Raw genomic sequence first — 18,726 nt, 5'->3', positions numbered from 1 at the left:
TATCACTGTACTGTATTTTTCCAATACCATAAAACCTAGGCTGCTGTCAAGCACACACTTGAAGTATATTTATCTCCATGGAGTGCTTTTCTCTTTGAAACTTCTGTTCCACTCCACAGTTCTGCCAATTTGATCTGTACTTCAGCTTTGTTTAATGGCTGTTGTCTGGTAGGGTTGGGATTTAGTTTTGCTTTGGCATTTTTCCTTTGAAACATCACATTGGGATCTAAAATGAAGCTGCTTTAGAACTGAACACTCGGATATGATATTTATTTTTGCTCGCATTGTTAGAGTGACAGCCATATAAACAAAGTTCTGTGTCCTCTGAATAAGCCCCAAACTTCTGGGAATGAAGAGTCCTCCAGGGCTTTGTGAAGATACTGCCTTAAGACACATCTTAGCTCTTAGTCAGAGTAGGAGTGACAAGTGTGATGTTGACTCTTCCAGGATGGACACTGGCTGAACAGGACTGAAATCCCCACTTTCTTGCAGCCTATTTTACAGAGTTCCATAGAGGCCAGTAATGACTAGAAGTTATTCACAAGTGTTTGAAGTGTAGAGCTACTTATTCTGTCACCCAGTCTAAACAGCTACGCAGCCCCATGATAAATGTGGTTAAAATCCCTGGAGAGATCCTGTAAATCCTAAATACACGTTTACCACATGAGCGAGGTGGGCTGCACTTGTAGAGAGAAACTATTGATCCTGCTGCCCCAGTGTTGATGTTTGTGGCTCTAGCATGTGTGGTAAGCAGGAGAGCAGGAGAGGAGTTAATTTTAGCTTGATTAGCAACACAGAAGGGAATCAAGATGACTGTTGTAAATCGCAGTGGGATGAGATCAATGAGGGTAGTTTATTTCCATGCATCTGAGTGGGTGTTCTAAGCAATTTAATTTTTCTTTTTTGTTTGTTTTTAAGAGAACCAAGAATGTTAATGCATTTAGTCCTTGAAATCCTTCCGTGGCTGCAGTCCTGGATACTTTAGTGTTGTTGCATGGCCATTGCTTTAAATGAACACCAGGTGCTTGTGTGCTGTTCCCCAGCCGCTCTTTGTTTCTCTTCTCTCTGTTACCTGGCTCAGCAGCAAGTGGCGAGTGATTCTCAGTACTGTACTCTCCGTTTTTCTCCTACTCACCTTTGTTTATATTCTGGAGCATGTTCCCAACTGTTTATGATTAAACATTGCTCAAACAGCCAGGGTAAGATTTATTGACACAAAGGAGGCTGGGAGGAGGGAGTGGCTGGCTGGTCATCTGTGTCTACTTGCAGCTGATAGTGATGTTATTGACGTTGTCCACGTGTCTGTGCAGTGGCCGTGGTGTGTCCCAGAGGCTGCTGTCCAAAATCACTGGCAGGGGACTGATCCCTGGCAGCACAGCCTTTTTCCCTTTGTGTGACACAGTAAAAGCTCGAGCAAGGCACTTTGTGTAGGTGTTGCACTCCTTTCTCTTCAGCTTGGCCTTCTGGAAACACCCCTTGGCTCTTGAGGAGGGGATCTCTTATTTTTCTCTTGGTGGGAGAGGCTTGCTGATCTCCACAGAGAGAAATCAGGATTTGAAACATGCTAAAAGGAGTTGTGACCTGCAGGAGTTTTAAGTGGTGATCCTTTTAAGAAAGACATCTTGAAAAACAGTGCTGTTATATGGAATGCAAGGAAGTTTGAAATGGAAGATTGGAAAGTGAGCACTATTTAGGAAAATAAATTAAAATACAGAAATATTAGAGTCAGAAAGAGACTGAGTTCATTTAAAAAAACCTTCTTTGGAACTAAAGCAATTTGTTTCCTGGCCCCTCCTAGCTATGTACAAACCAGATAACTATTTATCTTTTGGAGTGTCTATATGTAGCATGTTAAGTTTTGGTTATTTATTTTCAAGTCACAGATACTGATAATTTTCAAGTTTTAGGAAAAAAAACAAAACAAAACATAATATTGACAATATACTAAACAATTAACAGATTGATCAGCTTAACATGGAAAGGGAGTTTTGCGCTTCTAAGATTTGATAATACAAATGAGATACACACACGTGTTGCACGTAATTTATGTTTTCTCTGAAGATAAATATTTCTTGGCTGGTACAGAAATGGTTAAGATAGGATCTAGACCTCCACAGGTTGGAATACCTGATTAGAGCAGCCGTGGTACACAGGCTGTTGTGTGTTATATAGAGTCTCTTAACTCTCCTTATTTTTATGTATACAACCACACACACAACAAAATAACATAATAGGCTTGCTGTGTGTTACAGATGGTATCAGGCATCTGCAGTGCTGATAGTGAAACTTTCTGGTGCAGGCAGCCAACTTCATTTAAATAAAAGCCTCGTCTGCTCTTTGTGCCAGCCCACTTCTTCGGTGGCAAACTTTCATATCAGGTTTTTGATGTCAGGCCACTCGTTCTGACACATAAAACACCTCCCTGTTCCCAAGCTTCAAAATAAACTGCAGCTTTATGGTTAATTTTAGCCTGTAAGGACATCTTACTAAATGTTCTCTGCAGGTCTGTTAACACCCCTGGGAATGCAACTGCAGGGCTTTTCAGCATTGAAAAGCTGAAAGGCAGAATAAATGAGAGAGTGGAATTGTCTGGCAGAGTGTGGTGCTGGGTGAAGATGTGGTTTGCCATATGACACACAGAAAAAAATTCACTGTAACTTAACTGTGCTCAGAGACATGAAGTTGTTTATAGTAGGGACTAGACAGCAGAACAGAGCAGCTTCTGTAATGCTGTGCTGGAAGTAGGGCCAGAATTCACCCTGGGGAGTCTTTAATAAAAATAATCAAACAAAACCCCTGTCCAATATTGATCAAAAGGTAGATGTCATTGATGCAGATTAATTTATTTTGATCTGAAAGCTGATTTTTGTGGGTGTAGGCAAGACCTAAGGCTCCTACATTTAGCACCTTGGCAGTGTTGAGGTAGCTCTTCACTGGCTGTACTCCATGAAATCTGCGCTACGTGCTGCTGACCTGCAGTGTGCTGGTGTGCAAAGCAATAGGAGCACTTGGGAAGGGAGCAGGAATTTGTGTTCTGATAGCCAGCCCTGTGCCCAGTGCTCCTGCCTTGGAATGAATGGCATATTTTGAAGCTGACTCCAATGTTTTGAAATGTGAAGCTGAGGGAGGTACAATTACAGCACCACCTCTTTGTTTCTCTCTGCCCAGTGGATGGGCACCCAGTAATAACCATGTCGTGTTGTCATCAGTATTTAAAGGTGACTTTTGTGGTGGGCTTCAACAGAGACCCTTCACCTTAATGGTGTTTGTTATAAAAGCCTACTAATTATATTCTTTTGATTATACCATGGCTTGGTTTATAATATCATCTTGCTTATCATTTGGCTGGAAATAATTGTCAATATTTTTCTGGATCAATTTTAATGTAAGTTTTAGTAGTTGAGGCTTTTTATGTTTTAAAAAGATAAGTGAATCAATCCTAGTCAGGTGGGGATTGAGTTTGTGAATAGTGATGGTATTTTGAGAATATCCTTCAGCTTTTTTTGCAGACAATAATGTGAATGAACAGACACTCAGGGCTAGCTTATAGTTGCTGCTGAAAATCTTTCAGAAAGATCATTTTTGAAAATACACATTCCTGACCATTTGCACTTTGATAGCTCTCTGGAGAAGACTGGAACAGCTTCTAGTTGGGGTTATTTTGGCGTTGGACTGAGCAGGATTATTATAATAATTTTAATACTATCCCCATCCTGCCAAGCTGGGGATAGTAGAATCTGGAGAAGACCTGTCGATAATGTTAATTCTTCAGGCGGGATGGCAACTTCAGAGGGAGCCTCCTGCTATTCCTGCTGGCTCTCCATTAGCAGATTGAAACACCCTTCTCAGCAGTTCTGGCAGTTTCTCCCCTGCTCTTCTGTGAGCTGCTATTTTGATACTCCATGAATTTATTCCCTGACCTTGTTGCAGTGTTTCATTACGCTGAAAAAGTAGCACCTGTAATACCTTACCTGGTTTGCTCTTTTCTGTGCTTTTTTACTCAAAGGGGAGAATCTGAAAGTGAAGCTGTGCTTGATGTCTCAAATAATTTTCAAAGAGTGAAATCAGAACATTAATAAAGAGATGTAAGGAATGTAAAATAAAGACATATATACGAAAATACAGCTCTTGAATCTTCACTGCTAATTCTCCGGTGTGAAGCAGCCTCCAGTGTTCTCACTTGAATGAAAAATTAACTCAATTTATCCATTAGCTCTCTGACAGCAATTGAAAGGATTGCTAAAAAAGATAAGAAATTGTGGGAAAGATATGTAGAATAAAATTACTGTTGAAGCTTCACAGCATGATGTCTACAGAGCAAACCCTCCTGAAGGTTTTACTTTTAGCATCCATTTGCTGGAGGCTAAAACCAAAATGCTCATCGTGTTCTGTGTGCTTTTAAAGAAGATAATATATGAACCAAACCAGCATTTTGTAGTTCTTTGGCTTGGGCTTCTGGGATCTCTTTTCCTTTTTAGCCTTTCTTATCAGCCTGGGGGTGTTTATGCTCCTTCCCCCCCAGCACCTGCTTGGCTGAGTTTCACTCGCTGCCTTTTGCTGGGCTGGGCAGTGGCAGTGCTGCTCTCAGTGCTGTCAGGGATGTCTGCAGGGACTGAGGGATCACAGATCTTTTCTGTGTACATCTGTGTGTGCCTGCTGCTGGCAGGAAGAAGAATCCCAGAAGTCTGGCCAAACTTTGCTGTGAACTTTGCTGTCTTCAAAAGGAGTTTGCTAAAATACCTTCTTGAAAATCTGCCTCTATGTGGAAGTGTTTCTCAATTTGTTTGAACCTTGATGAAATGGCATAGAGGGAAGCCCTGTGCAACTGTGCTCAATAGAAACATCCATTACAGCTAATTTACTTGGTGCTTTTAAGAGATGTAACTATTCATAAGTTGTGGTTTTGCCCGATGCTGCTGGTAGTATTTGTTTTAAGTAGATACACTTGCCTGCACACGCTCTTTGCCCATCTGAAATCTTGTCTGGCTGTGTTGGATACCTCGTTTTAAGCTTGGTGATCTGCAGTTAGGCAAATCCCAGTGTAACCTGGGTGCCTTCTCGTTAAGGGAAAAAGCCCTTTATTGTGCATACAATTCCAGCTAAACAGTAACAAGGAGCATAAAAAAAAGGTCTTGTCTGTGACCAAGAAATGGCAATTTTGAATTTTCCTGAAGCATTATCCTTGTTCAGCCATCTTACTGCAGTTGCTTTCTCAAGGCTATTCAGTGAATAAGCTCAGGAAGCACAAAGGTACTAAACAGCATTGATTTTGCAGCATGCAGAGCCTGTGTATCCCATCTGAGATAAACACAAACCCACCCCTGCTCCTGCAGACGGGCCCTGCCAGTTGCCATGGGAGGATTGCCATGGGTACACGGCCACAGGAGGCTCCTGTTGGAATGTAGAAAACATTTTGGATCTTTGTTTTGTCCCCTTGTACGCAGCTGAGTGACTTGGGATTTGAAATAATTAGGCTGAATTTTTTTTAAATGGTGACTTCTCCGATTCAGGAAGTTTTGAAAATTTCCAGCCTGAGAGTATCAGCATGTGGCTGATGTGATTTGCCTGATAAAGACCAGAGCTTTTCTCAAAATGAATGAATTGCAGTTTGTTTTCTGAAAGGAGAATGCAGTCTTTGGATCATGTGATGCTTAAATCTGAGTCTGTGGTTACGTGCTCTGTCTTTTTTATAGTCCATGACAAACCTGCAACATTTTTGCTGGTGCCTTCTTCTCTCCTTTCTCTGCTTGGTATTTTCCCCCTCCACCTTCTCTGTGCTGGTGATGCCATCTGGAAGGCGAGCTAAGGGATCTGATCTGCCTGGCAACTTAGTCCCATCAAAAAGGAGATGTGTAAATATTCCATCTACCTGGTCTGCCTTGCTCTGCAGAGGTTTGGGCGGTACTGTTGGCACGAGGGTGGGACTGAGAGGAAATGGCAGAAGAGAAGAAATGGTGGTGGAGTGAAGGAAATGCCTCTTACAGCAGAGAATCAGGTTTAGATTGTGTTAAAATAAATCTACATGAGATTGAGTGACACAATTGATATCTCTTTGGGGAGATTATTTTTAAGGCAGATGAAACCAGTGAGCCATCCACGTGAGACACAGAATTTTACCCAGTTTCCCGTTACTCATCCCAGCAAGTCCAGGAAAGATTAGGATTTCCAGCTAACTCAGATGTATTTCAGGGGAAGGACAGAAAATCCTTCCAGTAATCTGGAATTTATAGGGTAGTCAATAAAAATTCCACTGAATTGGATATGAGGAGTTCCTGATGACTTCAGTGTGAGTTTGCCTTTACTAAAACTGGATTTACATTATTCCTAGCACAGGAACAATACCTGAGGCAATGCCAGGGACCCCACAACACTGATGTTCAGCTACTTGTGCATCTGGTGGAACATGGCAAGAGAAATAGTTGCTGGAACTTTTTCTGTAAGAAATTCCCTACAGAAGAAAATTTAAATTCATGAAGTAAAAGTAAGACCACTGTCTTTTGAATTGAACTAATTATTTCAAACATGAGCTCACTCACATATGCACACAGGCAGTTCTGGTTCAGTCTTGGCTGACAGATGAACTCCTTTGTGTATCTGCAGTGTTAAACATGACAGCATATATTAAATACAGTGAGTGTGCTACAAAGCATGCAAGGCAAGTGATTTGTGAGCTCAGGGTAACTCTGAGGTTAGGAACCAGTCCTCCAGATCTAAACTCATGTGGTGACTTACAGATTAATTATGACCAAACATTACAATGGGTTGCTCTGTCATTGGAGCAGTGGGGGAGATCACTGTATTCCTTTATTTGCAGATGATCTCAGTGCTTTTTAAATCTAATTTTCTGTCAGTTATGTTACAAAGAGTAACAGTGATTTTTCTAGCTTTTCCTCTCACTGAACAATAGTGGATAATACCAGAGGCGTTTTTGCAGGCAGCCCTGCAGTTTATTTCCTTATCCTGCTGCTGTTTGGCCAAGTGCATGTCTTGCTTTTCTTCAGATTGAGTTGATTCATTACAGGAAGAACAAATGTGCGTTCTGGACTTCACCATTTACTTGCAGACCCTTTGCTTATCTCTCCATGTATACAACAAATGATTTTACCAGCCATGAGGTATTTCTCTGTGTGTTTGATAAAGGACTTTATGGGCAGGTCTTCAATATGATTTCTGTGCTTAAACTGCTCAGAGCAGTAGAGCAGTTGAAAGGGAAATAGCAAATTCTGAAAACCCTTTACTTTTAGACTGCAGCAATCTCCAAAACGAACCAAGCACTCCTAAAACTGTGGCAGTTACACTGCCTGTGTCCAATAGCATATAGAGATGTGTAAGGAAAAGCATTATATTGACTCTTAAATGACCATGGTGATAGGCACATGCTTGTGATGTATATTTAGACTAAAAGGAATAAAAGGTATCTGTCTTCTTTCCTCCAGAACTCTCTGTAGCCTCGGTGCAGTTTTTTGTTTGGTGGAGATAGCACTACCCAAGTGGATGATATAACTGGCTTCTTACTGGTATTGCTTACTGAGTGCTGTTTAGGGGAAAATTGTAGGGTAGGGAGTGGAACAGGAAATGTTGGATGATTTTATTATTATTATTTTTATTATTTTATTGCAAGGGAGGGGTGAATAGTACCTAATCTCCAGTGACAGCTCAGACAGCTTGCAGAGCTTGTTGTGTGGTTTTATGACAATTGTTCAAACTAATATTCATTTTAATTCACTTGTGATTGAAAGGTGGTTTTTGTACTTGTGCTTTTGCCCACCTTGCTGCTTCAGACTGCTTAATTGCAGCAACATATTCATTTTGAGCAAAATACTTGTGTTGATTATTCCCGTGGGGATGTAAGGATTGAGTTTATTTTTGTGAAGGTAGAGAACATTGATTTGGTTATTTTACTTGCTGAAATGGAAGACATCCTTCTCAGTATTTTGCAGTTAAAGTGATTTGTTTTGTACTGGGTGATGCAGTGAGGTTTTGTGCTATAGAAAAGCTGAAGTTCTGAAAAGCATTGCTGTCCCTGGGCAGAGTGCAGCATCACAAAGCAACAAGTCTTGGTCAATAAATACTCCCAGCTCAGCTGTTGCAGAGGTCACAGCAATTCTCAGAGCCTTGTTTTTGAAGGAATTAGAATCTCAGGTAGTAATTCTTATCTCAGTCTGCTTATCTCTCTGTGGGTAGACCTTCAGGGCTTAGATATATGTTTAGTTAAGTGAAGCAAACTGTTATCTTTTTCTAACCAAATTTAGTTTCATTTTTGATGCACAGGTGCTTAAACTTTCCCAGTGAGTCTTTTATGTTGTCCAAGGCACGTCCTTTCACACTGCTTCAAAGGGTTTTGTGAATAGGGAGTGGATTTAGGATTTTCATAGATGCAGGCTTGTGGTTCTTTGCTTAGCTGGTTACAGAAGATAAAGAAAAATGGGTTACAGGAGGTAATTGGGCAGTTTTCTGTAATGGCTGCTCTGTACAGCACCTGCACATTGATTGTAGCCTGAAATGTTGGTATTTATGGTACACATTCACTGAGAGGATCACAAGTGTCCATCTTGCCCTCCACAGAATTATGTCAGGTATCTTGAAATAGGTGGTAAGGGTGATAGCCTGACCATGAGATGACTGACAGCAAAATCTTATTTGTTCTGAGAAACACAACATGATTTTGGAATTTTGTGCATGGAAATAGTACTGAATTCTTTGGGGTGAGCTGTGTGTTATTGGCACAAAACTAATGATTTTCACAGAAATTACAGGGAACAGAGAAACAGCTGTTTCATGGGGGTTGTTTGGGATTTTTTTCCTCTTTTACAAGGGTTTTTGTGGGCACTCTTGGTGCAACTTCAGCCAGTAATGGCATAGTTCTGTATCATCATGATATGTGCTGTGATTAGAGCTCTGGCTGGCCACTTCTGCTGAATCAGAGGTATTTACTGATTGTAGAGATAACTGCCTCATCCTCAAGAGTTGGACTACTCTCCCCTCACATCACAGAATTGTTTAGGTTGGAAAGAGCCTTTAAGATCACTGAGTCCAATCATTCTCCCAGCACTGCAAGTGGCACCACTGAACCATGTCCCCAAGTGCCACATCCATAGGTCTTTTAATCCCTCCATGTCCCCAGGTGCCACATTCACTCATCTTTTCAATCCCAGTGATTCTGCCACTGCCTTGGGCAGCCTGTTCCAGTGTTTGACAACCCTTTAGGTGAAGAAATGGTTCCCAGTGTTCAATATAAACTTCCCTTGGCACAACCTGAGGCCGTTTCTTATCCTGTTGTTTGTTATTTGGGAGCAGAGCCCGACTCCCTGGCTGTCCCCTCCTGTCAGGAGTTGTGCAGAGCCACAAGGTCCCTCCTGAGCCTCCTTTTCTCCAGGCTGAGCCCCTTTCCCAGCTCCCTCAGCTGCTCCTCATGGACTTGTGCTGCTCCAGACAGCTCTGGACACGCTCCAGCCCCTCCATGTCCTCCCTGAATTGAGGTCCAGAGCTGGACACAGCGTTTGAGGTGTGGCCTCAGCTCACAGTGGACAATCCCTGCCCTGGTCCTGCTGGTCACCCCAATGCTGATACAAAGTCAGGGTGATGGAGGGGAAGCTTGAGATACTGAGTGTCAGCAGGGTGGTTACAGTATCTGCATGTTTGAAAAGAAAAGGGCTGTTGCAGACAGTCATGCTTAAGCAGGTTTTGAATGAAACCTGGGGCCTGTGGTGCTGTCTGATTCAAATTGTAAAAAGTGATATTTTTAACAGAGCACCTCCTACAATGTTTCTCGCTCGACCTGCATCTCAGCAATGTACCACAGATGCTTCTGGTGCAGTTATACCCCCAACATTCAGGAATAACAGGATTTCATAAATTATGGTGAGATAAAGTAGACAAAGATGGTACCAACTTGCTGATTACAACACATGTGTAGTAGTTCCAGCTTACTTTTCTGGTTATTTCTTTTGCATGGTGAACTGGAATGATGTTTATATATAACATAACATGCTACATTATGTTTATATATATATATATAACAATATATATAAATCTCATTCCAAGTTTTATATATGCATGTTATAGGTATATTTTATATATATGTTTCACCTTGGCTTTCTCATGATTTGTCTTCTTTTGTCACTGTGCTTTTCCTCAGTGTGAATGTAAAAGCATAAATCCAGCACAGTTTCCTGCCTCCTTTTAAAATCTTGAAATAGCCTTTTCTTGCTGTCATGCAGCAGATCTTAGCAGAAGTCATTTGGTGCTAACAGAACTCAGGGTGCTTTAACAAAGTCATCAGTGACTGTAATAGCTTCTATTGAACCTGGTACTATGTTTTGGCAAATGAATCTCCATTCCCTTTGCATCTGTGAGTAAAAGGTGCTTTGAGGAGGAGGAAAATGTCTGCTTTTTATAGAGCCATGCAGGGGATGCAGTCATTTTGTTGGGTTTTTTCCCCTAACCATCTTTCCTGAAGTCTGCTGTAGGGTGACTGTTTATGTAAAGTCTAGTGTTTCCTAGCACTTTATTTTCAGACTTTATGTAGATGAAATGCTTGTGGTCACTGTCACTGGTTCACCACATGAAGGATGCCTAATAGCATGGGAGCTGTGCTGTCAGTGGGAGGAGCTCACCCAGGAAACTTTTGGAAAAATCTGTCATGTGTAAAACAAGCAAACAAAATTCTAGCAACATCTTTTATGTGACTGTAACCATGTGTGGAATGTGCACTCCTTCTCTTCCCCTTGGTCTCCAATGTATATGTAGCATGGATTCTGTGCACTCCAGCAGGCAGCATGGAGCCAGCAATCCATTTTCTGTGACTCTCTCCTGCCTGTAGTCCAAGAAGGCAAGAATTGTTTCTGTGCAGTTTGTGGAGGTTGAGGAGGCTGTTTGTGTGTTTTTAGTTTTAGCACAAACTAAAAAAAAAAAAAAAAAAAAAAAGCTTTCTATTCTCACTGCAAGGCATGCTAGAGAAACTGGAACCCTTCCCACAAGGAACTGATGAATGTGCCTTACTGTAAATGTGATTTCAGTCCATATGATTTCTGTGGCCAGGGATTGATTGCACCACATACCTGTCTGTAGCAGATTATTGAGTAAACTCAGCAGATCTTTTACTGAGGCAGGCTCTTCATGCCCATAACAAGACCAAAGATTTTGCAGACCATTAATTCATCCATCTAATCAGCTGGAAATTTCAGAGGTGCATGAAAGAATTGCCTCTTGGGCACCCTTGAAAATACCAGTTAACTTCATTATGCTTTTTATGTTGAGTCTAATCTGTGCTTTCAGATTGATCTTTCTCTCATAATGAAAATGTTAAGCAGGAGTAAAAGTTGTTACTGCATCTTTGATATGAATCATGCAACATGGATCAAATAGTATAACTCAGATTAAATAACCTGAAATGTATACAGTAATCTTAAGGACTGCATGCTCAGTTCTGCTTGGGTTTTCTGTCTTGTCCTGCTTATCTTCTGTAGAAGTGTAGTTCTCAAAGGCTTAAGTCCTGCACTAATGTGCCTCACTCCCAAATAGAACTACCTGATATAATTTAAGTTTATCCTCTTGGTTGGAAAGAAAGTAATTAAGGGAACAATAGAAAAGCTTATTAAAACTGCATTCAGGTTCAATGGAGTTAAAAGTGAGCTTCCTATGACAAGATGCTCCCAAAATCATGTTTTTCTGATTTCTCACTGACACGGTTCCCCAGCATTGGGCTGTGTGGATTTGAAGCAGTGGCTTGGGCTGTGCTGGTGGCCCTGTTTGCATTGCTGTGGTAGTTGTGATAGACTGGAACAATAACCTTAATCCCGGGCACCTTCTCTCCCCTGGGGGAAGGGAGGAGTTCCGCAGGAATTTACAATCTGCTTTGCATTGCATTTCCATTTCTTGGGTCGCAGGTTTTTACATCAGGAAAAGCTTAAATACAGCTATGTTACCCCAGCTTGGCTTTGCAGGCAGTGTCAGTACTGAAGCCAGCACAGAGCAGGCTGCAGGACTTCCTAGAGCTGTGAGCACCCTTGCATATATCGATATACCCCGGTTTTCCTGGGACTGGTTCCGTACAAAATGGCCATGTTCATGCTCATTACCATAATCCATGAAAGCTGCTTGTACATCCTGGGTTCTGCCTCAGTGAACTGGGAAGCCTGTCTGTCTAAAAACAAAATCACAGCAGCCAAGGAATTGTTTGCTTGTGTAGTCAGCCCAGCCCAGGCTCTGTTTCTCTGCCTGGTTGAGATTGTGGGTAAATCACATGGCTGGCTCTGGGGAGGCTCGCAGGGAAAGCAGTGCTGGATGGGCCTTTTCAGCACGTTTACTGCCTTACTTTAGACTTCACATTTCAGGTTGACTCATGATTTTGGAAAAGTAACAATTTTCTTGAGATTGCCCACACTCACAGGCTGATGGGACAGCCTTTCACAGTGGTTTGGGTGCAGGTAACACTTTTTATCTAATATTGCTGCAGCATCAGTGGGGTAGAGTTAAGGAGTTACTTTACCATCACCTCAGAGCAATTTAGGAGATATGGATCTTGCATTACTGGCTCCTTCTGAAAAGGAAGACCTAAGTGGCAGTGGGATAGAGCTCCTCACTGCTCTGAGGCTGCAGTGGGGGATCTCCTGGCCTCAGCAGTGCTGCAGAACTGCCTTAGGGCTCTGTGCAGTCAGGCCTGTTGATCAGCAGCAGGCTGGGATTGCACTGAACAGGGGCTGATTTGTCCTTGACTCAGGTGTTGGAAAATGCTGAGCAGTTGGTGTTACAGCAGAGAATTCCATTGCTCTGTGACAGGCAGCTCAGCTTTTCCCTGATAAGGGCTTGAGAAATGATGAAGCTTTGCTTGTACTGGTTTTGAGCCTTAGTCTGTGTGATGTTCATTGCAAATATATGTATTTTGAGCTTTTTCTCTTTAAGCAAATCCATGTAGCAGTACAAAGCTTAAAATCCAGGGCAGTGGCTCAACATCCTTGTTTCAGATTCACCTCAGGAGGCTGGTGCCTGCTGCTGGCAGACACTGCAAGGCATGGACACTGCTGTTTTGAGCTGTGCCTTCATGTTGAGTCTGCAGGGAACCTTGTTTAGAAGGGTTAGATAAACACAATTAGGTTGCATTGCCAGCAATGATGTTCTTATTTAATGCATTAATGAGTGCAGGTGGCAGGACCTCTGAAGTGAATTAAATGCAATGCAAACTCCTGCTATACTAGCAGAGCCATTGTGAGCCACTGAATGCTGAGCCAGCTCATTTGAGAGATGAGGTGGGAGATGGGAATGAGCTGCCCATGCCTGAATGATAATTTTGAGCATTACCTTACAGCACAATCTGCTTGTGCCAAAGAACCAGGAACAAGTGAGTGTGTTTTAGAGCTGCATTGCTGTCAATGGCACCATTAAGATAAGGTGCAGATTGACTTGCTTGTCACCTTGTTCTGTTACCTGGCAGGATTCAATAATGCACTGGTTAAAAGAATTCTGCTCAGCCCACCCCAGCACTTGCAGTGCTAGAACAACAGCACCCAAATTCCTTCCTTTCCTTCTATAGGCAAGATGCTGGAATCCAGCACAATTACTGTGCTCTGCTGGCCTTTCCCACGGTGAAACCTGGTTTTTATTTCCTGCTGCTTTAACCTTAGTATCAGTGAAATGATTCCTGGAAAGCTTGTATTGATTGCACATGATTGTCTAATTAAAGTGCAATAAGAAGAATTGCAGAACACTCATTCTTACAGCTCTGTGCTCATTGTAGACACTGTAAATTAGAAAGCTTTCTGTTCAAATATGGAAAATGTCAGTGCTTATTTCCTTTTGAATTTCCAAGCATCTCCTGAAGGCTGCAGTTGTGTGATTAATTTTTTCCTAAATAACAATTGGAAAGAAATGTTACTTAGAGAAGGAATGAGGCCCCACAGGCTTGCAGGGGCCCTGTTGTAAACCTGCTAGCTGTAACCCTAAAGGGAGGCACTTCTAAAGTAATATATTTTAATCTGAAACCTGCTAGATGATTCTTTAACATCATGTGCACAAATATAAATGGATATCAATTATACAATATATAGAGACAAGTCTTTAAATAGCACTCTCGGATCTTACCTGGAGGCTGTTTGTTGCTCTGTCTGGACTTTATGGCTGTTTTGTTCCCTATTGCTTGTGGTTTGATACTTTCTAGTGACTTGGATCTTGCTGAGATATGTACAATGAGCTAATAAAAAATAAATCCTAGTCCTTGATACATTGCAGGAACCCAAGAGTTTGTTGTTACAGGAGTGCATCTTGCTTAGTCACTGATTGAATACATGGCCTTGAGGAAATCACTGAACTTATCCAAATCTTCCTTGCATCTCATCCCTAGATGGCCCACAATTCACTGTGAAGTATTTACAGAGCTTTATGAATGATCAGTAATTCTGCCCAAGACACTAGGCAGAAAGATCAGTAGAGAATGTTGGACTTTGAATTAATTAATGATGAATTAAAGCTGCATACAAAACCTCTTAAGTACATTCAGTATCATGTGTGAAACTGACTTTTCCCTTTCCTTCTCTTCCAGATGTACTTTCCGATTCCCTAGCACGGTTATAAAAATCCAGTTCACATCTTTATACCATAAAGAGGAAGTAAAAGAGGAAGCCTCAACACATCCCCTTCGGCCACTTTACCCTCAAATATCACCTCTGAAGATCCACATCCCGGAGCCGGATCTCCGGAGCGTGGTCAGTCCCCTCCCATCCCCCACAGGCACTATCAGGTAAGATGTTTAATTCTCAAAAATGTGTTCTCTGACATCAGTCTGTCAGCCCTGTTTTGTTTGGTACCCTTGGTGCAAGAAATGCCCCATTAAAACTGACTAATTAAATCTCTGATGTTCAAAACGATGGGAGACTGCTAAAAAACGTTATGGTGGCCAGCAGTAGGGCACAAGGGTTTTGTTTAAGAGCTCCGAGGGTTCAAGGGTAAACGTGAGTGTTGGTTTCACACTATAGAGTTACATATAGAGTCTATCTTTGGCACTGGAATTAGAAATATTTATTGAGAGCTACCTATATACATGGAGAAAAGAAAGCAGGCATATACTTTCTATCTTAAGACTGCCTGTTTTATTTTTATCCCAGTAATATTCTGTTGTTGCTGGGTGGTGCTGCTGTTATCTGAAGTTAGGAACGGGGTGGCCATTGGCACGTGGTTTCCTGGGAATGGAAGGAAATGGGGTTAGGATGCTGACCATGTACTATGGGGCTGTAGCAATCTAAATGTACATCTGGGCGAGTATCCTGTTTTGTAAATGATCTGATCAGTAGATGTGCAGTAGAAATAAGATGAAAATCAAGTTACTGTATGGAATATTTTCTTTCTTTCTTCTTCAGCAAAGAGTTGACGTTACAGAGTTTCAGTGAAATCTTTTAAAGTTAAATCTGCATTTTGTAAAGTAAAGGAGACTCATGGTATAGGATGATGCATTAGAATTTTAAAACATGTGGGCATCAAAATAGCAAGAGTGTGCCTGGTAATAGTAGTAGCCTTTGGGTTGTTTTCTTGTCTGTACATTTGTAAAAAGGTATAATATGCAAATCTCTTCTGACAGCACTAATTCAGTGAGTAGTATTCAAATCTGCATGGCTGAGGCTGAGACTTCAGAGTCACAATGAAGCTGGTTTGGGTTTGCACGATCCAGAGGCTTGTTTGGGTTTTTCCGACCGCCTTACAGAGCTGCACAGATGTGCAGTGCAGATATTCTAGAAAGAGGGGGCTGGAGGTGGCTGTGGTTTTAGTCCTCTGTTCAGGCACTGCTTTTGGTTTATATTTAACCTTCTCTTTTTAGATGAAGCTTGTTGCTGGGAGGGGAGGGGGATGGTTCCTTTGCCAACATATGGTAGTTAGTTTCCATTCAGTCATCTTGTGCAAAGCAGCACAGTGTGGTTTGTGTTACTAACAGAGGCTGTATCTTTTGACTCTGGCATATGCCTGCAACTGATATTTGATTCCCTGGGAATGTTTCTTTTGCATAAGGAGAAAGTGGAAATAGTAGTGTTGAATTGTGCTCAGCCCATATCGCAGTGTTTACTGAGAATGATTAATGATTGCATCCGTTTGTCTCGAGCTGAAGCTAAGCCAGCCAAGTCTTCAGAAAACCTCAAAAGACATCTGAGGTTTCGCTTGCTGAAGCCCTTTCATTTCCTAGTTCCTCTTACAGAGGAGGGCCTGACACGTTTGTAAACATCCCTGCTCAGCCCCTTCAGCCTTCCCCTCTCCCCTGCCAGGGTCTTGCAGCTCTCCCCTGTGGGCCAGGCTTGGGAAGTGATCTGGGTGTTTCTGCCTGAGAAGGGAATGCTCCTTTGGGAGCCTGTAGCTATGCATTCTGGCCATCTGACTTCCACGGCAGCTCTCTGATCTCTTGGTGGCTTCACAGTGCTGGGTGAGGCTGGCACAGTGTCCTCTCCTCCTTCCCAGAGGCAGAGCTGGGAGGGCTGGTGGGGCTCAGCATGAAACTCAGACCCCTCTCCCACTGCTGCCTTTGGGAGGTGGTTGCTGGGTTCTCCTCCTCCTCCTTCCTCTCCCCCTTCTAGTATTTACTTTCCTAATTTGGTGCGTTTGCCTTGCTCCTCCCTGATTGGCCCATGGAAAATTATTGCAGTTTGGAAATCCTGGGCAGGGTGAAATTTCCTTTTTGGAAAGTGGCTCCTGGCCCCCTTTCACTGCCTCCGCCCTGGTGTAGGGCAGGGGCTGTACCTGCACTCCCCCCCCAGATCCAGCCCTGCCTTGCTGACCCCCAGCCCTGCTCTACCTCCCTGTTTGCACTGCAGCTTGCTTCCCTGCAGGTTCTCCCCTGCAAGCTTCTGGGTTTTTTCCAGCCTATTTATTTTCCCTCTGCAAAGTGCAGTGCCTAGAGAGGGAATGAGCTTTAGTTAAACAAAACCAAACCTGCCACCCTCAGCAGCTTTGCAAAGCAAGATTCCTGCTTATTCCTGGGGAGAAATGTGCTCACTGTTTTCTCAGCTAGGTGTTTTGTCTCCAGGAGGGGCTCTGTGTGGATGTGTTTTGAATGCTGTTGTACAGCTGTAAGGGAAAATGTTGGTTGGCAGCATGCTGGGAGGGTTGCAAACAGGCATGGATTATTTCTTCCCGATTTGAGTTCAAAACTCCTTTTCAAAAAAATCAGACTAGCATTTTTCTTTCCTTTTCCAGAAAGGAAAAGGCCGCTGTGGTTGTAGGAGCTCAGTAGAAGCAGCCTGCCATTTTGTACAACATATGAAAGGGCAGAGTAGCACTAAATTGCTCCTCAGTAGGTTCAAGACATTGAAAAGCTCTGTGAAAATCATGTGGGGTTTGCTTGAATTCAGCTCTACTTTTTGGAGATAAAACTGAACAATTTCAGGAGTTAAGGAACTGTCTGTCAGTACATGGCTTTAAGCTTCTGCACCTTGGATTTGGAGGCTCCTCTTTGAGTGACTGTGGTTCCACAGAGTTTCTCACCTATGCTGCAAACACTTCACTTTGCCTGATTTTGTGATAAATGCCCAATATCTGCATGTATGTGACTCTGTGTTGTAACCCAGTCCATGGAGTGGCTTGTGATTGGATTATTATCAGATCTACAGAGACAAGGTGTGATGCAGGACTCTATTCCTGGTGTCAAAGTCTTACTGAGTTGGAGTTTAGATTTGCAGTGTTTGGTTTCCTTTTTACTATGCTCCACTCGTTGTTAATGGCCCTGTAGCAGTAACTTAACTCAGTTTACCAAATAGCATTTCTCTGCAGCCTTGCCCCGCAGAGCTGGTCTTTTTTTCTACTTGCTTCCCTATTCTAGACAGCAATTATGTTATCAGTAAGATACATATATATATATATATATATATATATATATATATATATATATATATATATATCTATATACACACATACAAACACTACAGTAGAGAAATACTAAATGTCCTGTGGAGGTCAGTAGTATTATTCATATTTTACAGCTGCTACTTCTGGCTTATCTCTGCACTAGAATAACTTGGGGCTTGAACGTTTTGTCTTGTACTTGTTTGGGTTTTTTTCACAGAAAGGGCATGGATTCTTAGCTCACAAACAAAGTCTTTATCAGTAAAAGAATTTCTTTGACATGTAGGAGTAAGAGTCCTTAGAGTCCTGTGAGAACTGCTTGAAAAGTGCCTGTGAGGTTCAGTGTTACCAGCTAGTCTGGTACATATCTGTATGTGAAGCCAAATTGGTATTTTAACTGTTAGCTCTTAATGTGCCTGCCCATGTTTGGCTGTTACTAGAAGGGTTGATAACTAGTTTGCAATGCAGTTAATGGCATGAATAATGAAAGATCAACTTCTTTTGTTCTATAAGCTTGATTAGTAAACTAGAAGGTGTGAGCTGAATTGTTTGGTTTCATATGGTCCTTTTTTCACTGAGAGAAATGAGTTCAGTAGCACATTGCATGCTCTGATAGTGGATTACTCAGAGGTAACTGCAATTATCTTGACTTAGCCACCAACTTGTTTTGTGGCCTTTAACAGGTCATTTAAATTCATTGTCTGATTTTTATGCATGCGTAGTGCAATTACTACTACATAGGCGTGTGTAGTAGATAAATTATGTATTGAGCTCTTATTCCATAAAGCATGACATGAATGTGTGTGAGCCATGTTCCAGCAGACCTGCACATACTGGCTCTGCTTTGATCCAGACTTGGCTGGGAAAAAGGAGGAGGGGGTTTTATAGGCTCTAGGATAGCCATGCACTGCT

The 18,726-nt window shown here is 42.1% G+C and overlaps 1 protein-coding gene across 1 annotated transcript in view; it reads left to right on the top strand.

The window, feature by feature from the left end:
* The window catches only part of FOXK1 (forkhead box K1), a 56,199-nt gene that overhangs the window by 11,791 nt on the left and 25,682 nt on the right, over nt 1-18,726 (top strand). The window contains exon 2 of the mRNA XM_030958000.1: nt 14,537-14,734. Coding sequence (XP_030813860.1) covers nt 14,537-14,734 — 198 coding nt within the window. The remainder of the gene's footprint in view (nt 1-14,536; nt 14,735-18,726) is intronic.

The sequence above is a fragment of the Camarhynchus parvulus genome, chromosome 14 (assembly GCF_901933205.1).
Source record: "Camarhynchus parvulus chromosome 14, STF_HiC, whole genome shotgun sequence".
NCBI classification, from domain to species: Eukaryota; Metazoa; Chordata; class Aves; order Passeriformes; family Thraupidae; genus Camarhynchus; species Camarhynchus parvulus.
Note: the sequence above shows the minus strand (reverse complement) of the source record. Positions and strands in the feature narration are given on the sequence as shown.